At 40.0% G+C, this 23,828-nt stretch overlaps 1 protein-coding gene and 6 non-coding genes across 7 annotated transcripts in view; 3 read left to right on the top strand and 4 right to left on the bottom strand.

Moving 5' to 3' along the window:
• LOC120538075 (ribosomal protein S6 kinase beta-2-like) overlaps window positions 1–7,853 on the bottom strand; it is a 57,531-nt gene extending 49,678 nt beyond the window's left edge. Inside the window, exon 1 of the mRNA XM_039767490.1 lies at window positions 7,329–7,853. Coding sequence (XP_039623424.1) covers window positions 7,329–7,400 — 72 coding nt within the window. The 5' untranslated portion in view covers window positions 7,401–7,853. The remainder of the gene's footprint in view (window positions 1–7,328) is intronic.
• Window positions 7,854–12,569: 4,716 nt separating this feature from the next.
• On the bottom strand, window positions 12,570–12,642 carry trnak-uuu. Its single transcript has one exon. It is a non-coding gene; the product is annotated as a tRNA-Lys (tRNA).
• A 160-nt stretch (window positions 12,643–12,802) lies between these two features.
• trnaa-ugc lies at window positions 12,803–12,874 on the top strand. Its single transcript has one exon. It is a non-coding gene; the product is annotated as a tRNA-Ala (tRNA).
• Window positions 12,875–17,398: 4,524 nt separating this feature from the next.
• trnaa-ugc lies at window positions 17,399–17,470 on the bottom strand. The gene has a single exon. It is a non-coding gene; the product is annotated as a tRNA-Ala (tRNA).
• Window positions 17,471–17,607: 137 nt separating this feature from the next.
• trnak-uuu lies at window positions 17,608–17,680 on the top strand. Its single transcript has one exon. It is a non-coding gene; the product is annotated as a tRNA-Lys (tRNA).
• Window positions 17,681–22,713: 5,033 nt separating this feature from the next.
• Window positions 22,714–22,785, bottom strand: trnaa-ugc. The gene has a single exon. It is a non-coding gene; the product is annotated as a tRNA-Ala (tRNA).
• Window positions 22,786–22,927: 142 nt separating this feature from the next.
• trnak-uuu lies at window positions 22,928–23,000 on the top strand. Its single transcript has one exon. It is a non-coding gene; the product is annotated as a tRNA-Lys (tRNA).
• Window positions 23,001–23,828: the final 828 nt, after the last annotated feature.

The following is a 23,828-nucleotide window of genomic DNA, read 5'->3' as shown; positions in this document are numbered from 1 at the left end:
TACAAAAATTCGAAAGTCTCAAAAAAAAAGGATAGGAAAGATCGCATTAGCGCAAACAAATGGAAATTATTACTCGGTGAAATAATGGAACAGTGAAAAGAGATCAGATATATTGTTTGGATTTAAACTTTAAGTCGGAGGACTTGTAGATCGTCTAATTTGTGTTGCCAGCGAAAATTAAAAGATTCTAAAAAGGTTGCCGCAGTATGAAGTCTGAGACTTTTAACATAAGATTCTTTCAACTCATGCCCTACTTACAACTACAGGGTGGCCCACGGAAAAGTAGCCCGCCTCCCTGGCGAAAAAATGCGCCCTTCCATAAAGAAAGAACTTGAAATGCAAAAATCTTTACTCACTCTTTACAGAAAGTGCTGAAAATGATTCTTTGTGGAATGGAATACGTCACTCAGCTCGTACTCAAACGTTTGCACTACGTCTACACAGCTTTCGTGATGAGGGTAGTCAATCGGCGCGCCACTCTGGCAGGAAGGCGGGCTACTTTTTCGTGGGCCATCCTGTATTTTCAAACAAGACCACCGTCATCTAACCTCAGTCGTGTGAATGCTTTTGGCAGACACTTCCTGCGCTCTCAGCTCTTATAAATTTTATCAGGGCAATAATTTTATACGTTCTAGATGACAGGTCAACAACTAAGCGAAGAAGAAAGAGCATGGACAAACATTCAAAAAAGTCGGTTTATTTATTAGAGAGAAAGAAACGACAATCACTGATGGGCAGTTATATGTTGCATCGTCGCGATGTAAGTCCAAACACGGAATCAAAATTCAATGCGATCTTGAAGAAAAGTTTATTCAAAATATTGTTTAAACTAAAGTTTTAAAGTAAAAGTGAAAATAATACATACATAACAAATCCCATGAAAATAAAAATCTCTTAAAATTAACGAGAGAACTACTTAAAGGGTTCAGATCTTTTTTTTTTTTCTAGAATTTGCTTGAACATTCCGGTTGATTTTGCAACTTCTCTCATCGCACTAAGAATTATAGTTTGCTTGCAGGAGCGATATATTCCTGCAAATACGAGACAGAGGCTGCGGGCCGAGGTGAGGGTGAAGCGTGACGTCAGGAGTGAGTAGCTGAGCGGGGTCAACCTCACTCCCTTGCCAGCCTCCATTTCAGTCGGTCTACCTCTCGTGACGGATTGGAGCGTACCTTGCCTCCGCTTAGCTAGCGATACCTTTTCGCTTATTTTTTTTTGTCCTGTTTCACTACTATGTGGGCAGAGTCGTGGGGGACGGCTAGCATAGACATATTTTTTTCTTCCTCTTTCTTCATTTATTTATTTCAATAATATACATGCAAGATAAAATGCACAAAGAAAGCTGTCACTCTCATTCATCAAACTCTAGAGTGCGGGTTATAGTGATTTTTGATTGGTGATTGGTCAGAAGAGCAGGTGTAAACCTTTCGGCCATCAGGTGCCACATCAGACACAGACACCTACAGACAAATTCAGAGTTTCCTGAATTAATGTAGACATTTTACACTGTAATTTTGCGCAACTTTGTCCCGCACTCGTATCTGACGCACATGCCCATTATTTGTGGATTTTTAGTTCTACATTTAACACTGTCACACTAGAGTTTCTCCATAGCCAACTTCTCAGTATGAATCTGGACTATGCCACATGTCTCCGGATCTCCGACTTTCTAAGAAACAGACGTTAGACAGTGAAGATGGGTGAGAATATCAGTCTGGATCCCTGACCCTAATCCTAACCATCAGAGTAATCACAGTGTTAAGTAAAGGGGGGAGTGGAGTGAAGCCTAGAGGTGAAAGTCAAAACAGGGTGGAAGAGGCAATCACTCACAGAGGGGCACATCCAAAGGACAGTCGTCACCCACAGCTAAATATGCTTAACCCTCAGGGTGTGTTCTGTGCTCTCCTCTCCTTTTCTCTCTATACACCAAAGACTCAACCTCCAGTGACCCATCCGTTAAACTGGAGAAGTATGTGGATGACACCACACTGGTTGGCCTGATCACAGAGGGGGATGACATGTCATATCCATGGGTGGTGGATTAGCAATCTTCCTCAACAATCTTGAGTACCATGAAAAGAGTGGACATGACTGAACATTTTAGGTGACACTTCTCGCCTCCTTACACCCCCTGTGTGAACCACCACTCACAATCTGAACTGGAATCGGAACAGAATAGCTCTTATCAAAACAGCTCAGCCAAGGATGCTTCTTTGCTGTCAGCGTCTAAAGTTTCACCTGTCCCAATCAGCGCTTGTACAGTTATGGGAAGCAACCTCACTTTCTTCATAACAGTCTGGTATTGCAGTTCAACTGCTCGCTCAAAACATAAATTGCAGTGTGTCATCAGGACAACTGAGACTGGACTCCATTGAGGTCCAGTGTACATCACGGGCCAGAAAACATGACGGACACATAAAGACTACACTTACCCAGGAAACCATCTCTTTGTTACCATCGAGGAAAGCTTACCGGCCACTAAAAGTACCAGACATAGAGACGGTTACTGTCCTACTACAATACCTGTAGTTTAAGACCCTATGCTCTAGGCACTCGGTGAAAGGTTGGGGATGCCTAGAAGTCTGAGAAGAGACTTAAAAACATCTCCAAATTACTTACAATCCACTGTAAGGAAAATCATCTACAAGTGGTGTAGATTTCAAACAGCTGATAATTTCACCAGGACTATCCAGCCCAGCAAACTCAGCCCAAGAGCTGATAGCTTCATACCAAGAGAGGTCATCAAGAACCCCAATATTTCATTGCAGGATCTGCAGGCAACTCTTGCAAAATGTCCTGTCAATGTGCAAACATCTCCACACAGAAGGTGATGGTACAAATGTGATGTGCCTGCGAGGTGTGTCAGGAAAAAGCTTTTACTGTCCAATAAGAATGTCAGAGCAAAACTTCAGATTACCATTGAAGAACTAGGCCAGGGGTCCCCAACTCCAGTCCTGGAGGGCCCCAGTGGCTGCAGGTTTTCATTCTGACCCTTTACTTAATGAGTAACCTGTTTTTGCTCCTAATTAACTTCTTTTCAATTAATTTTATCTGACTTGTTCTTGAAGACTCAGACCTCCCGTGTTTCTTTTTCCTTAATTAGCTGCCAAACAATCATGAAAAACAAAACAAAACCAGCAAACTGTGTCAATCATACAGTATCTGAAACTAAAGAAAGGCGACGGTCTCAGAATTGTTGATCTGCTCAAGTCCCCAAAGCATTTTACCAGCGTTCTTAGAAAAAGAGAAAAATCAACAGTTTCGGGAATATCTGCTTTTACACAACGAGAGCAGCAACAAGCCATGGAATTAAAGAATGGGTTTAATTAACAACAGGAATTGGCTCCTAATTAAGAAACTGGTTGGAGTGAAATTGGCTGGAGTTTGAAGCCCCAGTTTAGATGGTCACCTGTAGGCTTGTTTCACATTTCATTTCTGTTTGGAATTCAATAAATGAAGAAAAGAATTAATTCAAAGGAGTGAATCCTTTAAAACATGGCTATTAAAATGAAGGGAAAATAAGTCAATTAGCAGTGAAAACTGGTCACTGATTAGGAAAAATGGTTAGAATGAGTCTGAGACCTTTCCCGAGTTGGTCTTCTGTTGGCTCCCTCACTTCACATTTCACTTCTACTTGGGTGCCATTTAAGGAAAGAAATGAAGAAATTCAGAGGAACGATGAAGAAATTCTGGGGAACTAATCTTACAAAAACAATGAATTAAAATTAATTCAAAAGAAGTTAATTAGCGGCGAAAACAGGTCACTAATTAAGGAAAGGGTTAGAATGAAAACCTGCAGCCAGAGCAGCCTTCCAGGACCGGAGTTGGGGACCCCAATCTAGACACAGACCAGACCTTCTGGGACAATGTGCTCTGCACAGATAAGAGTTGTTTGGTCACAGTAACAGTTAACACGATCTGCACAAACCAGACAGCATTGCAGGAGACGGCCCTCAGACCAATTGTGAAGCATGGCGGTGGAAATGTGCTGGCTTGAGGTTGCTTTACCGCCTCAGGGCTTGGACAGCTTGCAGCCATTGAGTCATCCAACAATTCTGCATCATATTAAAGTGCATATGAGGAGAATATGAAGCCATCTGTCCAAAACTTTAAGTTGAACTTCAAATGGACCTTTCAACATGATAATGAATAGAGAAACACTAGCAAATTCACAAAACAATGGCTAAAAAAGAGTTATGGAATGGCCCAGGCAAAGTCCTGATCTGAATCCCATTGAAACATTGTGGCGACTTTTAAAACAAGAAAACCCGCAAGCGACTTACAATGGAAGGAATTTTGCATGGAGGAGTGGTCCACAATTTCACCAAGTTGATGTCGTAGACTGGTGGGCACTTATGCAAAAACGCCTACAAGAACTCATTTCTGTCAAAGGGAGCAGTGCTGGCTTCTAAGGCCAAGGGTGGACTTACTATTTCCCCCTGCAGACCATTACATTGATTGAAGTTTTTGTTGAATAAAATGGTTGAAAAGGTGTGGGAACTATTTGCATAAATATCTACAGTTTGGTTGTTCAGATATAATAATCTTGGGCAGCATGGTGGCACAGTGGTAGCGCTGCTGCCTCGCAGTAAGGAGACCTGTGTGGAGTTTACATGTTCTCCCCGTGTCTGCGTGGGTTTATTCTGGGTACTCGGGTTTCCTCCCACAGTCCGATTGGTGATCCTAAATTGTCCCTAGTGTGTGCTTGGTGTGTGTGTGCCCTGCAGTGGGCTGGCGCCCTGTGCTGGCTGGGATTGACTCCAGCAGACCCCCCATGACCATGCGTTTACATATAGCGGGTTGGATAATGACTGACTAAATGATGATAAAAAAAAAATTATAATAATAAAAATAAATGTTGTTTATATAGCACCTTTCCAGTGCTCAAGGCGCTTTGCAGAGTCTCATTAAGAAACAGCTGGTATATGGAACATTGGATACAGATATTTCTTGAATAGAACATTAAAACAGATAGATACAAGATATACAAAGGCATTAAATAGAATAGAAGACAATAAATCTGAGTAAAATACTAAATTCAATACTAAAAGAAAAGCCTAGCAAATCACATCTCTCTCTCTCTCTCTATAATATATATATATATAAAATCCAACGTCTGTCTGTCTGTCTGCTTTTCACAAGGACTACTTCACAGATTTATATTGTTTTTTTCCTATAATTTGCTTGAACATTCATGTTGATTTTGCGATTTCTGTCAGAGCGCTAAGTCTCATTGTTTGCATGCAGGAGCGATTTAATAAACAACAATATATTTACTTCTAGAGCACATTTTCATACAAATGATGGAGCTCAAAGTGCTTTACAGGATTGAAGAAAGAGGAAAAAAAGACAAGATATAAAAAATAAGATTAGGCAACACTAACTAACATAGAATAAATGTAAGGTCCAATGGCCAGGGTGGACAGGAAAAACAAAAAAGAAATTCCAGATGGCAGGAGATAAAAAAACAAAATCTGCAGGGGTACCAAGGCCACGAGACCACCCAGTCTCCTCTAGGCATTCTACCAAACATAAATGATATCAATTAGTACTCATGGTGTTCAGGCTTTAAGTGGAAGAATTTGATGATGATGGTCATGTGGACTTCTGGCCTTCAATCCATCAATGTAGGGACAGCATGGGGATTTGATTGGGTGTTAGTGACGCAGATTGCCAGGAATGAAAAATCAGAAAAAGAACAGCAGAGAAAGTAGGGGTGAGTACAGATTTCAGAGACACTAAACTCACTAATCCGAGGCAGAGGCTGAGGGCGAAATGTGATGTCAGGAGTGGGGAGTCGGGCGGGGGCCCTCCTCATTCACATGCCAGCCTCGGACCGTACCTTGCCTCTGCTTAGCTAGCAAATGAAAGAACTACTTAACAGATTTAAAACTTTTTTTTTTCTTTTCTATAATTGCCCTTCTCACTCACGCGCCAGCCTCCAGTCGAATCGGTCTACCTATGGCCATGTTTTGGAGCATATCTTGCCTCCGCTTAGCTAGTGATACCCGTTTGTTTATTGATTTGTAAAGTTTGTCCCGTTTCATTACTACATGGGTGGAGCCGTGGGGACCGCTAGTTTGAGATAAAACACACACACACAAATTACACTAAGCTAAACTGAAAGAGGGGGCAGAATGTCAGGTTAAGTTAAAAACCTTCTGACCTGATAAATTTTAAGTTGTTTTTTAAAAGAATGAATGGAGTCAACTGATCTCCTTTATTTCGGGAGGTCTGGGCGCTATATACAGCTGAAGGCCCTGCTGTCACCCATTGAGTGTGGGGCACAGCAAGATGACCAGAATCAGAGGACCTTAGTGGGTGAAGAGGTGCCTAGTGATGGAGGAGGCCACTGATGTAGTCCAGTGTGAGGCCATTTAAAGCTTTGTAGGTTAATAATAGAATTTTATTTTTAATTCTGTAAGACACAGGGAGCCCATGGAGGCGTAGCAGGATGCCTGTGTTTCAATGTGTACTTTATTTTTTTCACGACTGTACATTTAACGTTCTTGAAAGGCTTTACAGTAAAAAGTGAACAACGTTATAATTTTTATTTTACGGGAGCCCCCCCACACAAGTGAACTTGCAGATCTGCTTTGCGTCCCTCGCACACGTTATCAAACGGATCACGTGACGGTCTTAAAACAACATCCTTAAAAATGAAGCAATCCCTCCCAAACTTTGGAGATAAGTTAACTATTTCCTAGGAGTGGGTAATTAATTTAAAAAAAAAAAATCAATAGAAATAAGTCGGCCTCCCGCTCCCACCGAGCTGACTAAATAATGTTGGGGGGAAAAAAAAACCTCTTCGCCCTTCTGGCCAGGGTGACAAGTGTCTGGCAGAGATCGGCCACAGCTATCTGTTTAAGCGTTTTCTTCCCGTGTCCCTTTAATCCTCGTCCGCTGACAGGTTCTTTCTCGAGAACTGGAAACAATTATCGCCATCAGAATGTCATAGAATTTGGGGGTTTCGTTGTTTCGGATTTTATTTTACGCATATTGTCGTAATCGGGGTTTACAAATTACTAGTTTAAAAAGTGTTGTACATGGCATGCAGGAGATTTCTTAGCAAACAATACACTGGCATTTTCTTGGTGCGACTCTCTCCCCCAGCCGGTGCCCAGCCGCTGCACGAGCTACTCAACAAACCCGACTGTTATCAGGCTGGACCACCCAGCTCCGCTTGTACGTAACCATAGCTTCATCTTGATCTGCCCAGTAATGAGCACAACTTGACCCCTCAAGTAGCCCCCCTGAGCGCTCGGAAGCTGCGTGAGGGCTCTTACTAGTTCCGCAGATCTCTCTCTCTCGCTCTCTCCACCACCTACCCCATTCAGGTCCGCCTCGTCTGTGTCGCTCAGCTCTTCCGTCTCCAAGTCGATGTCAAACACTCCGGCCATTACCGCTTGCCAGAACAGCCCGTTCGAGGGCTTCTAGGTAATCCCAGTACCCGACAAACGTGGGGCCAGTCTGCCCGCCAGGAGCCTGGCCACTTCACTCGGGGCTACACTGCACTGCGCCGAGCCGCGCCGCGCTGACTGACGTGTGAGCTGCCGGTCCGTCCCGTCCGCAGAGTCGAAGTCCACACCGCGATTTAACTCTGACCCATCGGGCGACTGGCGAGGCTGCAGCACACTTAAGAAGGCTGATTTCTAGGGCTGATTTATACTCCCAAGCCCGAGGCAAATTACCTCAGCTACATCAGGGATTTGTGGTATATATACATAGGAGGAGGAAGAGGTGGCGGTAGTGGTATTGGGTGGGGGGTATCCAAATTCCTGAACCGTCGCTTCTAGAGTTAATCGTTCACGGACCACTTTGCTGGAGCATAGACTGCCAATCGCATGTGTTCCCTTCTGCCACCCATCAGCTCGGAAGACCCACTGCAATTCAGTTTCGGAGAGCTTTATAAGCAAATGCAGATTCTCAGTCGTGCAAAATTAAACATAACAGAAAGTTCCCAAAAACCGCTTCGTATAATTATGGGGGCTGGCAGTATGGAAAATCTTTTTCAGAGCCTTTAATAGATCAGTGTTGTGACCGCTGCATTTTTTGCTTTCTCGTACTGAAGTATAGGGAAAGTACTGTAATCGTCCAAAAAGTCAATGTCGAGATTTCTCGACGTTTTAGATCCCCCTGAGTCTGAAAATACCCATTTTTGGAAGTATATCTGTCTGTCTGTGTGTGTAAACGCAATAACTTGAGTACGCTTTCACTTAGGTCAACTAAGTTTTGCATTCGAGTATTTGGTACAAAACGTAGATTTCTATTAACTTTTGGGCTATTTCCGCTAACCGGAAGTGGTACTTTACCTTTTATTCTCGCAGCCGCAGAGAACAATTTATTCAACCTGACTTGTAATAATTGTTCAATATATTATAAATTTCTTGTTGATGGTTCTTTAATATACCTATTATAAAAATATAATCATTGTCTTGTGGTTTACTCCTCAAATATCCATCCCTATATCTGAGCAAGTCAAACGCAGACCACTCCCAATTTACTGTATAATATTCAGAAGTGATCAGGACTAGAAAAGACTCAACAAGCTGGTTAAGTCTGCAGATGATTCCAGACTAGGTGGAAAGTTAAATGATGTAGAATCAGCTGAATTACTACCGAGGGACTTGCAGAGGATACACGGTTTTGCAGATGTGTGTCAGATGAAATATAATGTAAACGAATGTAAGCAATAAACACGTCAGAAGTGTGACATCTGAATGCGCAATGGCAGGCCTGAAACTTGATGGCGCACCTTTATGAGAAGGTCCTACACTCTTAAAAATACTTGTTCCTTAGTGTAGTGTTTCCCAACCTCGGTCCTGGAGACCCCCCTGTGGCTGCAGGTTTTTGTTCCCACCAGCTTCTGCTTTTAATTGGACTCTTGGGCTAATTAAGTGCTGTGTTATTTTCCAAGTTCTGTGTTTTGGGAACAATATAGAAATTAGAAAACTAAAGTTAGGATATAGTGGGTTTAATGATGAATGTATGTATATATATATATATATGTATTTTATGTATATATATATATATATATATATATATATATATATATATATATATAGTGACAGATAGGGGTGCCAAGTAAAAGTCTAAATGTTGACTTTATTAATTAACAACTGTGCACCAAGCACCTTTCTCTCCACAATACTTATTTAATTAATTATAATACCACAATAAACAATCCTCCAACTCCCAGACGCGTTGCCACCTTTCCACCCAGCTCATCTCGCCATCTGGGAGCTGTCACAGTCCTTTTATAGTCCCTGACCCGGAAGTGTTCCAGTCCCCAGTTCATGTGATCATTATCACTTCAGGGTCAGATAAAAAGTCCTTTTCTTCATCCCAGAAGTACGTCACTTCTTCTGTCGCTCTGCATATGACGCACTTCCGGGTTATAGGGCACATATGACTCTCTATGCCTCCCTGCAGCGTGCTCTGTTGGCCCCTGGGGTGTCCAGCAGGTTTGTAAGGGTAAACTCCATAGTCCATGATTCCCTGCTTGAATCCGGGGCACCTCCATGCTGCAGGGAGAGCTCCATCTGGTGGCCTGGGGGTATTGGCCTTGATGACAAGCCGCCCATAGACCACAATATATATTTATGTATGTGTATATATATATATATATATATATATATATATATATATATGTATGTATGTATATATATGTATATACTGTATATATATATATATATATGTATGTGTGTATATGTACCAAACAGTTATATGGGAATAATATATTTTTTTCCTTTTAACAATATTTTCATCTTAATTTTCATTCTATTTTTCTAGGTATTCTAATTGTTTAATTAATCCATTATTTACTAATTAGTCGGTCTGACGCTGAAGTAGTTTCAGCCTTTCATTATTCCATGTTGTTTGCCAGCGTGTCTGCTCTGCTCATTTTTAATTGTCATTAATAAGATATAAGATAAACTTCACAGAGAAAGGGTAAAATAGAATGAAATCAACAAAAGAGAGATAAGCATTTAAATTAACAGCAAAAGCAGAAATATTTTCTAAATGTCTTATAAATATAAAAATCATGCTGCTGTGTTTTTCTGAATGTAGAATAAAAGAAAAATAATCCTAGGTAATTAAATGAGATCGGTGCTATCAGGTGTAGTCATCGATAATGAAGCTGGTTGGAACAATACCCTGCAGCCACAGCGGACCCCCAGGACTGAGGTCGGGAAACACTACTTTAGTGGCATTTTGCTGGGCTGTGTGTCCAGCAGAGGTTCTACAGGGAATCCAAGAGCCATTTCTTTCTGTGAAGTCTTCCTCAGATATGAAATTGAGTCTTTGACCTATAAAAAGGGCCCTAAAATCATTGATGTGTTGTAGGCTACTAACCTGTCAAGAAAACCTGGACACCCTGCGTTTTTGTATGCAGCAAGGACTCGTCAGACTCACCTTTAGAGATTCACATTATGATATCATATATAAGGATGCTACCCTTCTACTGGTTATATACCAATGTTTAAGAGCTTCTACTCTTCTGCAAAGGCTTTTTCCCCCCATTGGGAATTTATGACTTTCAGCCAAAAGAGCAGTTGTGAGGTCAGGGGTGGATGAAAAGCCCCGGCTTGTAATCAGAGTTCCAATTCATCCCAAAGGTGTTCATGAGGGTGGGAGTTCAGAATTGGCTCAGACACAGGAAGGAGAAGGAGAAGGTGGTGGTGTGAGGATCCTTATCAGAACTGGGTGATTTAAGAGTGATGTCCCATATGGGTCAATGATAGAGTCACTACTATTTTAAAAATATATAAATGATTTGGATAGCAATATAAGTAACAAACTTGTTACGTTTGCAGATGATACCAAGATAGATGGATTGGCAGATAATCGGGAGTCCGTGGTATCATCACAGTGGGACTTGGACAGCATACAGGCTTGGGCAGATTTGTGGCAGATGAAATTTAATGTCTGTAAATTACAGGTAGGAAGTAAAAATGTTAAGTTTGAATACACAATGGGAGGTCTGTAAATCGAGAGTTTATGAAAAGGATTTAAGAGTCCTAGTGGACTCGATACTATCGACTACTAGACAGTGTTCAGAAGCCATTAAAAAAGTTCACAGAATGTCAGGTTATATAGCGCCTTGATGTTTGGAGCGCAAGTCACAGGAGGTTATACTGAACATTTATAACACGCTGGTGAGGCCTCATCTAGAGTTCTGCATTCAGTTTTGGTCTCCAATCTAGAAAAAGGAAAACACAGCGCTAGGAAAAGTCCGAGGATATCGACTAGGCTGATTCCAGGGCTACAGGTTGTGAGTTACGAGGAAAGATTTAAAGACCCGAGCCTTTACAGTTTAAGCAAAAAAGATGAAGAGGAGTCACGACTGAAGTGTTTAAAATCACGAAGGGAATTAGTCCAGTGGATCGAGATGGTGACTTTAAAATGAGTTCATCAAGAACACGAGGACACAGTTGGAAACTTGAAGGTAAATTTAACACAAACATTTAAAAGTTTTCAAAGAATGACTGACCAAGTAGTGTGGTTGGCAGCAGGACTTTAGGGATCTTTCAAACTCAAATTAAGTAGACAGGACTGGTGAGCTTTGTTGGGATGAATGGCCTGTTCTTGTCTAGATTGTTCTAATGCTCTAATGTTCTAACGGTTCTGGAGCCACATAGTGCATGTTAGGAGCTGTCGCAGATGGGGGGGCAAAGGAAGTAGACCTCATTTTCAGCAGTGGAATGATGCTTAAGGAACAATATTCCTTATATCTTAACCTAAAAATTATTTAATTGATCGATTAATTATTATTAATTAATAAAATAATAATTATTTGAAGGTAATTAATACATAAATAAATTCAATTAAAAAATAAATAAGATGCTTAATTTTAGAAGTTTTGCACTTGCAGGTATTAATTGCTTACAACATTACATTTTATTGAAAATGTTGATAAACTGTATGCGAACTAAAATTCTTCTATTTGGCTCATCGCCATCTATAATTAATTTATAGGCGTATGTAAATATAACACATTGCAATGGAGTACAAATTATTTTTGTATTAGCGTTCTACACTGAGTGCAGGCACACAATGTGGTGTCAATTTTTAGATTTTATAGGTTAAAATAATTAAGAATTACAGCAAAGTTGGGACTCTGCCATATTGAGAAATAACTCGTGCAGCCGAAATATTGAGAAACATTTACCGGACCTTTGTACTTAGGATACGCACTTAGGGATATTAATTGCTGCTTTTATAAGGGGGGGGGTCGCGGGGTGGAATAGGAGAAAAGTGATCACGTTTTCAATTTATACATTTAGTCTTTTAAAATAAGACACACTAATTAAGCGCAGAAAGTTCAGGCTAATTCTAGGAATTGTAACCCGCGTGGGTTTACTTCTGAGCTTTTCACTTGCGATCATCACATTTGTTCCCTTGCCTTTTCACATTGGTCCTTAAATAGCGACCCAGACTGATGTTTACTGTGAATTGTTTGACTCTTTGGTCTCTGCATGATAATTATGCGGCTTTCCTAAATCTCCATTATAAGTGAACACGTGATGGAAGTTAAGGTTGGGAATTACGAAGTCACAAAACAACTTCGCCCGAACAGGGACTTGAACCCTGGACCCTCAGATTAAAAGTCTGATGCTCTACCGACTGAGCTATCCGGGCTCCTTGAAAGAGGTAAATGTCCAAAGGAGGAAAGATAAATAAAAATCAGTAATTTGGTTCGTCCTGTGAGTTCTTACATTAACACATGAGGGCAGTAATAACACAGAATATGCCTAAAATAAGTACAGTACGGCGAACAGGCGCCTCTAATAGTATCGGTGGGGATGTAGCTCAGTGGTAGAGCGCATGCTTTGCATGTATGAGGCCCCGGGTTCAATCCCCGGCATCTCCACGGAAGTTTTAGCAAATTTCTATAAAATAATCGTAATCTTTAATCTCGCCTATAAAGGAAGACAAAACCTTACAATCAGTGGCGTAGCTAGGAGAGGGCGGTCCGCCCCAGGCGGCATTATTAGCCAAAAGGCTCAGTACAATTCGTGTGTAAGCAGCAGGGTTCGGAAAAATATCGGTCATAAATGAAAATGGTCAAATTCTCTGATTTTTAACCACAAATGCTTGAAAAGTAACGCTCAGACTGTCCTTCTGTGACGGCATCAGACACAGCAGTTGAAATTTATGAGGCAATAAAAATAAAAAAAAAATTACACCGATAATAATTTCTAGGAAGATAAACAACTATTTACAATTATAATTTCGTTTCGTTATCAATCCGAATGCGTTCTTGCTCTGCGCAGAAAACATCCCCACCAATCACTTGTACCCTACTTTGGTTCTGGTTTTCGTAGCGTAATTATATTAAACTAATAATTAGAACACGGCTTATCAGTGCGTCTATACTATATTCTTGTCTAGTTGATGCTTATAAATATATATACAAAATGATTGCTGTTTCTTTATATGTGAATAAATCTATGCAAAATGTATCTTAATTTTTCTCTATACGTCATTTTAATTTTCTATTTAAATAGTTTAACATATTCAGATATGTTGGAGGGCAGCAAATCGAAGCCCCGCCCCGCTCTGCCCCGTGCGGCAAGAACTCGAGCTACGCCACTGCTTACAATAAACACAGCTGTAAAAATACTGCAAGAGAAGATTAAAACAAATGCTTGAACAGCAAACATCACGTTTCAAAAGCCATGGTTTTGATATTCTACACTCAGCAAATGGTGAAGTTTTCTCAAACCCATGCTTTCATTTCGGAAAATGAACAGCACTGGGCACCTCATTCTCGGCGGCTTCTTCAACAACACTCAAGACATTTCGGGGGGCAATTCATAAACTGCACGTTATCCCATAACGGACGAGACGAGCTTCACTAAAACTTTGCATTCATGGTACTATTCATAGAACCTGAAATCTAGACTTAAAGGCCTTTTATAAATTCCATCGAGAAAACGAGGGTGTAACAGAGGAGGCGCAGCCAAAACCACGTCACGAAGGTCCGATCGATGGTACTGAATGTTGTTGAAGTTTCTTTAGGTTTTACCCCGCTTCGACTAAAGACCAAAGTCCACGTCAGTAATTCAAGGAAAACACTTGAAGGATGGGCAGTGGGATGTCTGGGGTTTCGTTCTTGGGTTTGGGGGCGGTTAGTGCGCTTGTAGTGTGATGGGACACCAACGGAAAAATCGCGCATCACTCAAAAACGGCTCTTTCTGCTTTCGCGCAATTTTGTATTTCCATTATTGTTCATGCAATTTAAAATAGATGCTTCGTGTGGCTCTAAGGAACAAACAAACAGACAAATAAATAAATAAATCTTACTTCAAACAGCTAAACCAAAGTTCATGAAATTGTACCCAGTTAACCCATCGTAACATATGGAGTTTCACTTTCCACGCGTGGACATTCTGCAAATATACATATTCACTTTCTTTCTTTCTTTCTTTCTTTCTTTCTTTCTTTCTTTCTTTCTTTCTTTCTTTCTTTCTTTCTTTCTTTCTTTTCACAAGTCAACTCAAAGAAGCAGGAATAAAGCAAGCACATGACAACATTCACAATACTCTGGCAATCCCCTCATCGATATCACGCTGATGCCAGTTTGGGTTGGCACGAACGTTAGCGAGACAGCATCACGACTCTACACTCTTAAATATAATGGTTCTTTAACGGCTTTTTACTGGCTAATGTGGAATCATTTCATACTGGTTTCTTTGCACATGAAATTGACTTTTTCCATGCATCCATCCATTCTTCTTCTGTCTCTTATCCGACTCCAGCTCGCTGGCGTAGTAGTCTAAGAAAAGATGCCTATAGATGTTACCTTTCCCAGCCACCTCCTCCGGTGGGATTCTGAGGCGTCCCCAGGGCAGGTGACAGAGATAATCTCTCCAACGTGTCCTGGGTACGCCTCCTCCCGGTTTCGACCTATAAAACATACTTTCAAGAAAGCTGCAGAAACGTTTAATCAGTTTTTGTTGTATATTTAAGATTTACACTGCAAAATGCTTGTGTATTTGCACTAGATTTTGAAATAAATGTAAAAAGTACAGCATTGGAATGTGTTATGTTCATAATATTTCTAATAGCTTAAAAAAAGGTTACGACCAATAAACCATTTTAAATTGTAACAACTTAGATTTACTTCAGTTTAAAACAAGTGAATTACAGCCAATGACTCTAAATGATTTGCCTCAACTTAAAAATGATGGGTTCAATAAGATAAAAAGAATTATATTGGTTCAGATTGATAATATTAAGTGTGAATTATTACCTTAATTATTTTAAGTTGAATGCAGGTTATAGTTTTTTCAGTGTAACCGAAACAACTCCAGATACCCGAATGACCTCATCTGGCACCATATGCGGAGGATATGGGCTAAATGAATGAAGAAAATTTATTTCACTTGTATCTGCGGTCGCGTTCTTTCAGTCCCTAATCGGAGTTCGTGACCTGAGGTGAGAGCAGCAACGTAGATGGATTTGCGTTTCGGCTCAGCTCTCTCTTCACCAAGACCGTCTGGTTCAATGTCTCGAAATGTGCTTGGCAATACTCCCACGCAAACGTCGGGATTAAAAAAAGTTAACTTTACGGCAACACTGACCCATAGGCAACATTTCGGAGAAACTGGAAAATGAGGACCGAAACCCTTCATCAAGTAGGGAAATGCAGCCAAATGACGACTCATGTGAATAATAATATATATGCTGTAAAACTTCAAATGGTGTAGTTGAACCAGATTCCGCAAAAACAAGCTTCCATATTAAATGAAAAAAAATACAACATTAAAAATATAATAAAATACTAATAACAGAGGTTAATGAAATATTAATCTTTGGAATACAACACAGTTCGAATCTGGTAACTGCCACACGGCACACTGAGGCTCAGGTGATCGCTCTCGTCTTGGTTATGTCGGCTGTCTCGTTCAGTCCCGTGCAGTTCATATTGTAACGTCCAGGCCAGGCTGAATGAGGCTGAAGGCCCATGGGAGCTGACTGTTGGGCTCCGTTGAAGGAGGGCGGAGTACAGCGCGATGGACTGAAAGTGGGCGGGACCTGGAACGGAGAGGACGGAGGCAGAGTTTTTTTGTGGTCTCGAAGGAAAGGGTTTGAGAAGGAAAGTGTTGTTTCTTTACGAAGTCGACGTTTTCTTTAGTACTGATTAAGGGTGTCTCTCAGAGCCAGAACAATGAGAGAGTTATAGCCAATTGTAAATAGTTTAAGTTCAAAGACGTACTTTTTTGCTGCTACAGTCCTGTTTTTTTTTTATTTGTTCCAGTAACCTGTTCTCTGATACCTGCTTCGTCCTTCTATGTTTCTTCCTTTTCGAACCTGACGTGGAGGTCGCAACTTTTTCCACAAGTTACTTTCTGTCGGCCGTCCTCCACTCCACCCGAAATTTCCCTCACCTTCCACAATACATCCATCTATCCATTATCCAACCCTCTATATCCTAACTACAGGGTCACGGGGGTCTGCTGGAGCCAATCCTAGCCAACACAGGGCGCAAGGCAGGAAACAAACCCCGGGCAGATCGCCAGCCCACCGCAGTTCCACAATACAATACAATTATTTTTGGATAGCCCAAAATCACACATGGAGTGCCGCAATGTGCTTTAACAGACTCTGCCACTTGACAGCCCCCCAGCATTGACTCTCTATGAAGACAAGGAAAAACTCCAAAAAAAAAAACTTTGTAGGGAAAAAATGGAAGAAACCATGGGAAAGGCAGTTCAAAGAGAGACCCCCTTCCAGGTAGGTTGGGCGTGCAGTGGGTGTCAAAAAGAAGGGGATAAATAGATCACAATACACAGAACAGAACACAAGTAATCCTCAATACAATATAAAAAATAAAATAAAAAATACAAATTCCACATCCACTCCCAGACAGTTCCCACCCTCATTTTCTTTTCACTCTTTCTCTTCTTCTCCTTCGTGAAGAACTCCTTCGTGATTATCTCAGCCTCCCTCGCCAGACGCAAAAGTTTGCCAGCCTCTAGACCACATAGTGGCCGGGATGCAACAATAGATTTAGGCGAGCAAACTACACAGAAAACAAAGCAAATTAACAGAGAAGCAACCAAAGACACATATGCATTTAAAGCTAAGAAATACAAATATTGCTAAATGTCTTATAAACGAACTTTTCTGAATATTTTGATAGCAGTAGAGTGTTGTACCGTGTTAGCCATAGATTGATACAGGAGAAAGTAGGGTGAAATGAAACCTTTTATTGGCTAACTATTCTCCTGAATATTTTGAATAAGAGAAGAAATAAACAAACCAGCTAATTGAATTAGACAAATGAGAGGACTAAATCGTAAAACGGATAGCAACTAAAAACCTGCTAGCACACGGGGTCCCGAGAACCTGAGTAGAAATTTTTCAGATTTTGGGAAAAGATGAAGTGTGGAGATGCCGGGGATTGAACCCGGGGCCTCATACATGCAAAGCATGCGCTCTACCACTGAGCTACATCCTCACCGAGTGCCTTTTTTTTCATTTTTGTGGCTGCAGTGTTCAGTCTCTAGGATTTGTTGCCCTCTACAGCGCAGGTTTCAAATTACAGTGGGAACAAAGATTGTAAAAACTTTTTAGTGAAGAGGAGCTTTGACACGAGCCCGGATAGCTCAGTCGGTAGAGCATCAGACTTTTAATCTGAGGGTCCAGGGTTCAAGTCCCTGTTCGGGCGAAAGTGTGATTTTATGAATTAATGAAATGTAATTCGACTCTATAAAATGTACAGAGTTTAGTAAATTTCGAAAAGGAAGTACCAAGAAGCTTACTTACAAATTAAATTGTGGAAAACCTGGTGATGTACTAATGTGGCCAAAAGGGAAAATAATAGTAATAATCAAAAGACGCTTGAGTCAGAAACAAGTCTCCTAAAGCTTCCGTGCTTCATAAAACTGGAAGGTATATTTTAGACAATAGCTTAATACATTTAAAGTGTAGATATAAATAATGTAGTTATTATACATAATTTCAGTTGTGATCTCTCAATTGATTGATTGGTTTTTCCTTGGACAGGGAAAATGGATAGTTGGGGGTGAGAGAGGTGAAAAATATAAGAGTGACGTACGCACAATGCAGAAGGAAAAAAGGAAAGCAAAGGTTGAAAAGGAGCTGGGAGTCCACGGCTTCAGTATTTATACTCATCTTATACTGGTGGCAGCAGTAGGATACATACGTTTGCATTTTATTGCCTACTACGTATTGGTGTACATTGGCATCATGAACTTCAAGGGTGGGTGGACTTCTTCACCCATTCAGTATATACAGTACAAAATAAATCATTATTATAATTTAAAAAAATATTTGTCTCTAGAGTAACATTAAGTGTTGCTAAAAATATCTGAAACAAGGATATTTTATTTTGTGCAAGAGAGACATAATGTGTAAGAGATATATTTTAGATAATACTAGGGGGCTTCGCCCCCTGCTCACTTCGCTCGCCAACCCCTGTGTTTGGTTAATCGGATATACAATTTAAATATTATTTTCTTTGGAATTGTTTCAATTTCATTATTTGCACTTTTACTTTAAAGCTTCATTAAAAACAATATTTTTTGGAGACACATTGTGACAACGCAATGTATAACTGCCCGTGAGTGAATATTGTTTCTGTTTCTCTAATAAATGATCCGACTTTTTCTAATGTTTGTCCCTGTGATTTATTGATTATCATAGCAAAAGCTCTTCTCACAGCAAACTGTAAACATTTTAATACGAATGGCACATCACGATCTCCTTTGGTGTCTAATGTTATTCGCGGAATATATACATTACCTTTCTTTTTCATCCATCCATTTTCCAACCTGTTGAATCCGAACACAGGGTCACGGGGGTCTGCTGGAGCCAATCCCAGCCAACATAGGGCACAAGGCAGGAACCAATCCCAGGTAGGGTGCCAACCCACCGCAGACCTTTCTTTTTGCCTGTTATAATTTGTATCGTAATTTATCATAAATATACACCTGACCGAATTATATATTCTTTGAAATTCAACTTGTTGTTGCTCTAATTGTTGCGGGACCACAGATTCTCATAGCGTATGGTCCATTAATGTGTTAATCCATGTTTTGTGAATAAGAATGATGCTAATGCGAAAAGACTTTGTTGTCTACTCCTTGCCTTTTATTTCTGACCTCGATTTGTCCTGCTCTTTTTTCAATTACAGCTGGTTCTGATGATTAATTACATTTTGTTTGCAGTAATGTAATGTTTTCTATCTTTTTTTTTTTGATACTGTAGCGACTGACATGATAAAGTGTCACAAGTTTTACTTGAATAATCGCTGACTTCGTAAACCCAAACACAACTTTCTGGCACCCTCTCCAATCCTTCATCCCCCGCGTCTCGCCCCCTCTTACCGCATCAATCAATACCCCGCTATCAGTTTTCCGTGTACTCCGCCCTCCCTCAATCGGACCGAACAGTCACTTAAAACCAAAAAGGCCGCAACCTGGCTGGGGCGCTGCAATACTTTCGATTTTTACTGGTTTCAAAATCTCTTAACTGCATTTTTTTTCTTTCCAACGCCTTTGGCTGTCTATTCTCCGTATTGTTCTTATACGCTTTATATGTGTTGAGAGCACATGATCTGTGTGAACTACGTGCTTTTACACGACTGACTGTTTTTTGATGGATGTGCTCTTATATGATATCTGTTGTAAGTAGGGCGTGTCTTGCAAGAATCTCATGTTCCACATCCCCGCGAGACGGCCCTGGGACAGTCTCTTGGCATCAAGTCTCATGTTTACGGACCCCGTGAGACTCTCCGTGGCAAGTCTCTTTTGTCTCGCGGGTATTTTAAATGTCTTTCGAGAACTTCAGAGAAGATCACGTATCGTCGCCTTGCTTTTGCTTTCCAGGATTTCTTTTTATAATAGAGAAATTGATAATAGTTTGAGTTTAGTTGGCGAAGGTGGAGGTGGAGGAGTTTAAATACTTTGGAATAACAGCACAGAGTAATGGGGATTGTGGAAGAGACGTGAAAAAGAGAGGGCAGGCAGGGTAGAGTTAGTGGAGAAGAGTGTCAGGAGTGATTTGTGACAGACGGGTATCAGCAAGAGTGAAAGGGAAGGCCCTCCGAGCAGCCGTGAGTCAAGATACTTCTTGGTTGCGAAAACCAATCAGATCACCTTCTGCTACCAAGGTTCTACCAAGAATTGAACGCTCAGGCCAATTGCAGCCAGTATCGGCTACCAAGAATTGACCATTCACAACCCGTTTCGGTTACCAAGAATTGGCGAATCACGGTTCGAGTTTTCACAAAAACTCGGAAAGGGCGGGCCAGCCTCTTGTCAGTTAATGTATTCTGCAAAAGCTTGTTGGAGCAGCACACACACACACACAGACGCTTTGCGATTTGTGTTTCTTTTTGAACTACCTAAAAATGTTACTCACGAGTGTCGGTTTGTGCAGATATATTTACATGCACGTACACATTTTTTGAATGATTTTTTAAACATTCTTGGATACGTTTATTATATTTATTAAATATGTGCGCAACACGTGTAAAGACAGATATAATAATGTATAAATATAATAAACTTTGAATTGTATAATCATAGTTTAATTGTACAGAAATAGCTTTAAAATAATAAGATGAAGTGCTCAATAATTATAAAAATACAAATCATAGAAAGTGAAAAGATTTTTTTCTTAACTTCATCTTTGCCAATTTAAAAACTTTTATTTTTTAATTCATTGTTTGGGCGAGTTCATTTTTATCTGAAAAAATAAATGAACTATGTGTACATATTTCCTACAAAAGACCCTAGGAAACTCTTTCTGGTAAAAAAAGACCAATAATTCTTAATGAATTACTGCAGTAAAATTATATATATATATATATATATATATATATATATATATATATATATATATATATATATATATATATATATATATATATATATATATATACATACAGAGTACAGGCCAAAAGTTTGGACACACCTCCTCATTCAATGTGTTTTCTTTATTTTCATGACCATTTCCAGCACTCCATCACTCTCCTTCTTGGTCAAATAGCCCTTACACAGCCTGGAGGTGTGTTTGGGGTCATTGTCCTGTTGAAAATAAATGATTGTCCAACTAACCTGACTTCTGCACAACACAACTGCTGGTCCCAACCCCATTGATAAAGCAAGAAATTCCACTAAATAACCCTGATAAGGCACACCTGTGAAGTGAAAACCATTTCAGGTGACTTCCTGTTGAAGCTCATCGAGAGAATGCCAAGAGTGTGCAAAGCAGTAATCAGAGCAAAGGGTGGCCATTTTGAAGAAACTAGAATATAAAACATGTTTTCAGTTATTTCACCTTTTTTTGTTAAGTACATAACTCCACATGTGTTCATTCATAGTTTTGATGCCTTCAGTGAGAATCTACCAATGTAAATGGTCATGAAAATAAAGAAAACACATTGAATGAGGAGGTGTGTCCAAACTTTTGGCCTGTACTATATATATATATATATATATATATATATATATATATATATATATATATATATATATACCAACCAACCATTTCCTAACCCGCTGAATCCGAATTCAGGGTCACGGGGGTCTGCTGGAGCCAATCCCAGCCAACACAGGGCGTAAGGCAGGAAACAAACCCCGGGCAGGGCACCAGCCCACCGCAGAGCGCGCTTACACACACACACACACACACACACACCAAGCACACACTTTAGAATCTCCAGTGTACCTAACCTGCATGTCTTTGGACTGTGGGAGGAAACCCACGCAGACGTGGGGAGAACATGCAAACTCCACAACTAGAATATATTACTTCTCAAATTTTATAAATACATACAAACACAAGGCATGGTAAATGTGCAATATAAGGAAGTGAAATGTATTATTATTTGTTATAATTATGATTCAATAGAATGGGCAGGCAGTTTCTTTAAGTGTGATTTTTAACTATCCTTGTTGTCCGTGTGTTCCTTGACAAATCATTCATTAAACAGTTTTTGTTTAATTAAAAAAGAAAACTAAACAACGACATCTGCAATGTAAGGATTCAAAGCACTGTTCGTTGAAGAGAAAGTTTTTTACATTTATTTCAGAGTTATATTCTTCCAATCATCAATGTGTCATGAAGCGGGATTCGAAAGCGAATCCCTACAATAATTCTTGTTAGATTGTCTCTCGAGACTCGCAGCTATAACCTCGACTAATACACACAATCCTAAGCCTACAGGACGGTCATGAGACCAGCTGTGTTATAAAGGTTGGAGACGGTGGCACAGGAGACAAAGCTAGTGGTGGCAGAGTTAAAGATGCTAAGATTTGCATTGGGTGTGACGAGGATGGACAGGATTAGAAATGAGGGCATTAGAGGGTCAGCTCAGGTTGGACTTTGCTGCCATTTATTGTCTTTGATTCCTGTATGTCAAATCAGTTTGCTCTGATGATTAGACCTCGTAGGTGTTAAAAAGCACAGGAATAAAAGACCATTTTAAGAAACGTGATTCTTTTTTCTCTTTTTGTAGTTCTGGCTATAAATATTCAAATCTTGTGTTTTAAATTGCGTATATGTTAATTCCAATACAGAAAACGCCGTACTCTGTTACAGTTGAGACAGGCCACTTCAACGATTGGATAACTTGTGTCTATATACTGGATGAAATGTAATTTTCCATGGTTATTACGCTAATTTGTAGAAATCAACCCTGATAATCGTTTATAACTTTAGCACACTCAAAACTGGAGATGCCGGGGATTGAACCCGGGGCCTCATACATGCAAAGCATGCGCTCTACCACTGAGCTACATCCCCACCTCGTGGGCTTTTTTTTTAACCGTTTTAGCGGCTGCAGCGTTCAGTGTCAAGGATTTACTGCCCTCTGCAGCGCAGGTTTCAAATTACAGTGGGAACAAAGATTGTAAAAACTTTTCAGTGAATAAAGACTTCCACACGAGCCCGGATAGCTCAGTCGGTAGAGCATCAGACTTTTAATCTGAGGGTCCAGGGTTCAAGTCCCTGTTCGGGCGAAAGTGTGCTTTTATGAATTAAGGAAATGTAATTCGGCGCTATATAATGGACAGAGTTTAGTGAATTTCGAAAAAGTAAGTACCAAGAAGCTTAGTTACAAATTAAATTGTGGAAAACCTGGTGATGTGCTAATGTGGCCAAAAGGGAAAATAATAGTAATAATCAAAAGACGCTTGAGTCAGAAACGAATCTCCCATAGCTGCTGTACTTCATAGAACTGGGAGGTATATTTTAGATAATAGCTTAATACATTTAAAATGTAGATATAAATAATGTAGTTATTGTACATAATTCATTTCAGCTGTGATCTCTCAATTGATTAATTGATATTTCCATGGACAGGGTAAATAGATAGTTAGGGGTGAGAGGTGAAAAATATAAGAGTGACGTACGCACAATGTAGAAGAAAAAAAGGAAAGCAAAGATTGAAAATGAACTGGGAGTCCACGGCTTCAGTGTTTATATTCCTTTTTTACAAATCTTATACTGGTGGCAGCGGTAGGATACATACGTCTGCAAGACTCTTTTTATTGCCTACTACGTATCGGTGTACATTGGCATCATGAACTTCAAGGGTGAGTGGACACCTTCACCCATTCAGTATATACAGTACAAAATAAATCATTATTATAATAAAAAATATATATTTGTCTCTAGAGTGTTCCTAAATATATCTGAAACAAGAATATTTCACTTTGTGTAAGAGAGACATAATGTATAAGAGATATATTTTAGATAATATGGATAATAGTTTGAGTTTAGTTGGCAAAGGTGGAGGAGTTTAAATACTTTGGATGAACAGCACAAAGTAATGGGGATTGTGGAAG

The sequence above is a fragment of the Polypterus senegalus genome, chromosome 10, assembly GCF_016835505.1.
Source record: "Polypterus senegalus isolate Bchr_013 chromosome 10, ASM1683550v1, whole genome shotgun sequence".
Taxonomy (NCBI): domain Eukaryota; kingdom Metazoa; phylum Chordata; class Cladistia; order Polypteriformes; family Polypteridae; genus Polypterus; species Polypterus senegalus.
This window is presented reverse-complemented; position numbering and strand designations above follow the sequence as displayed.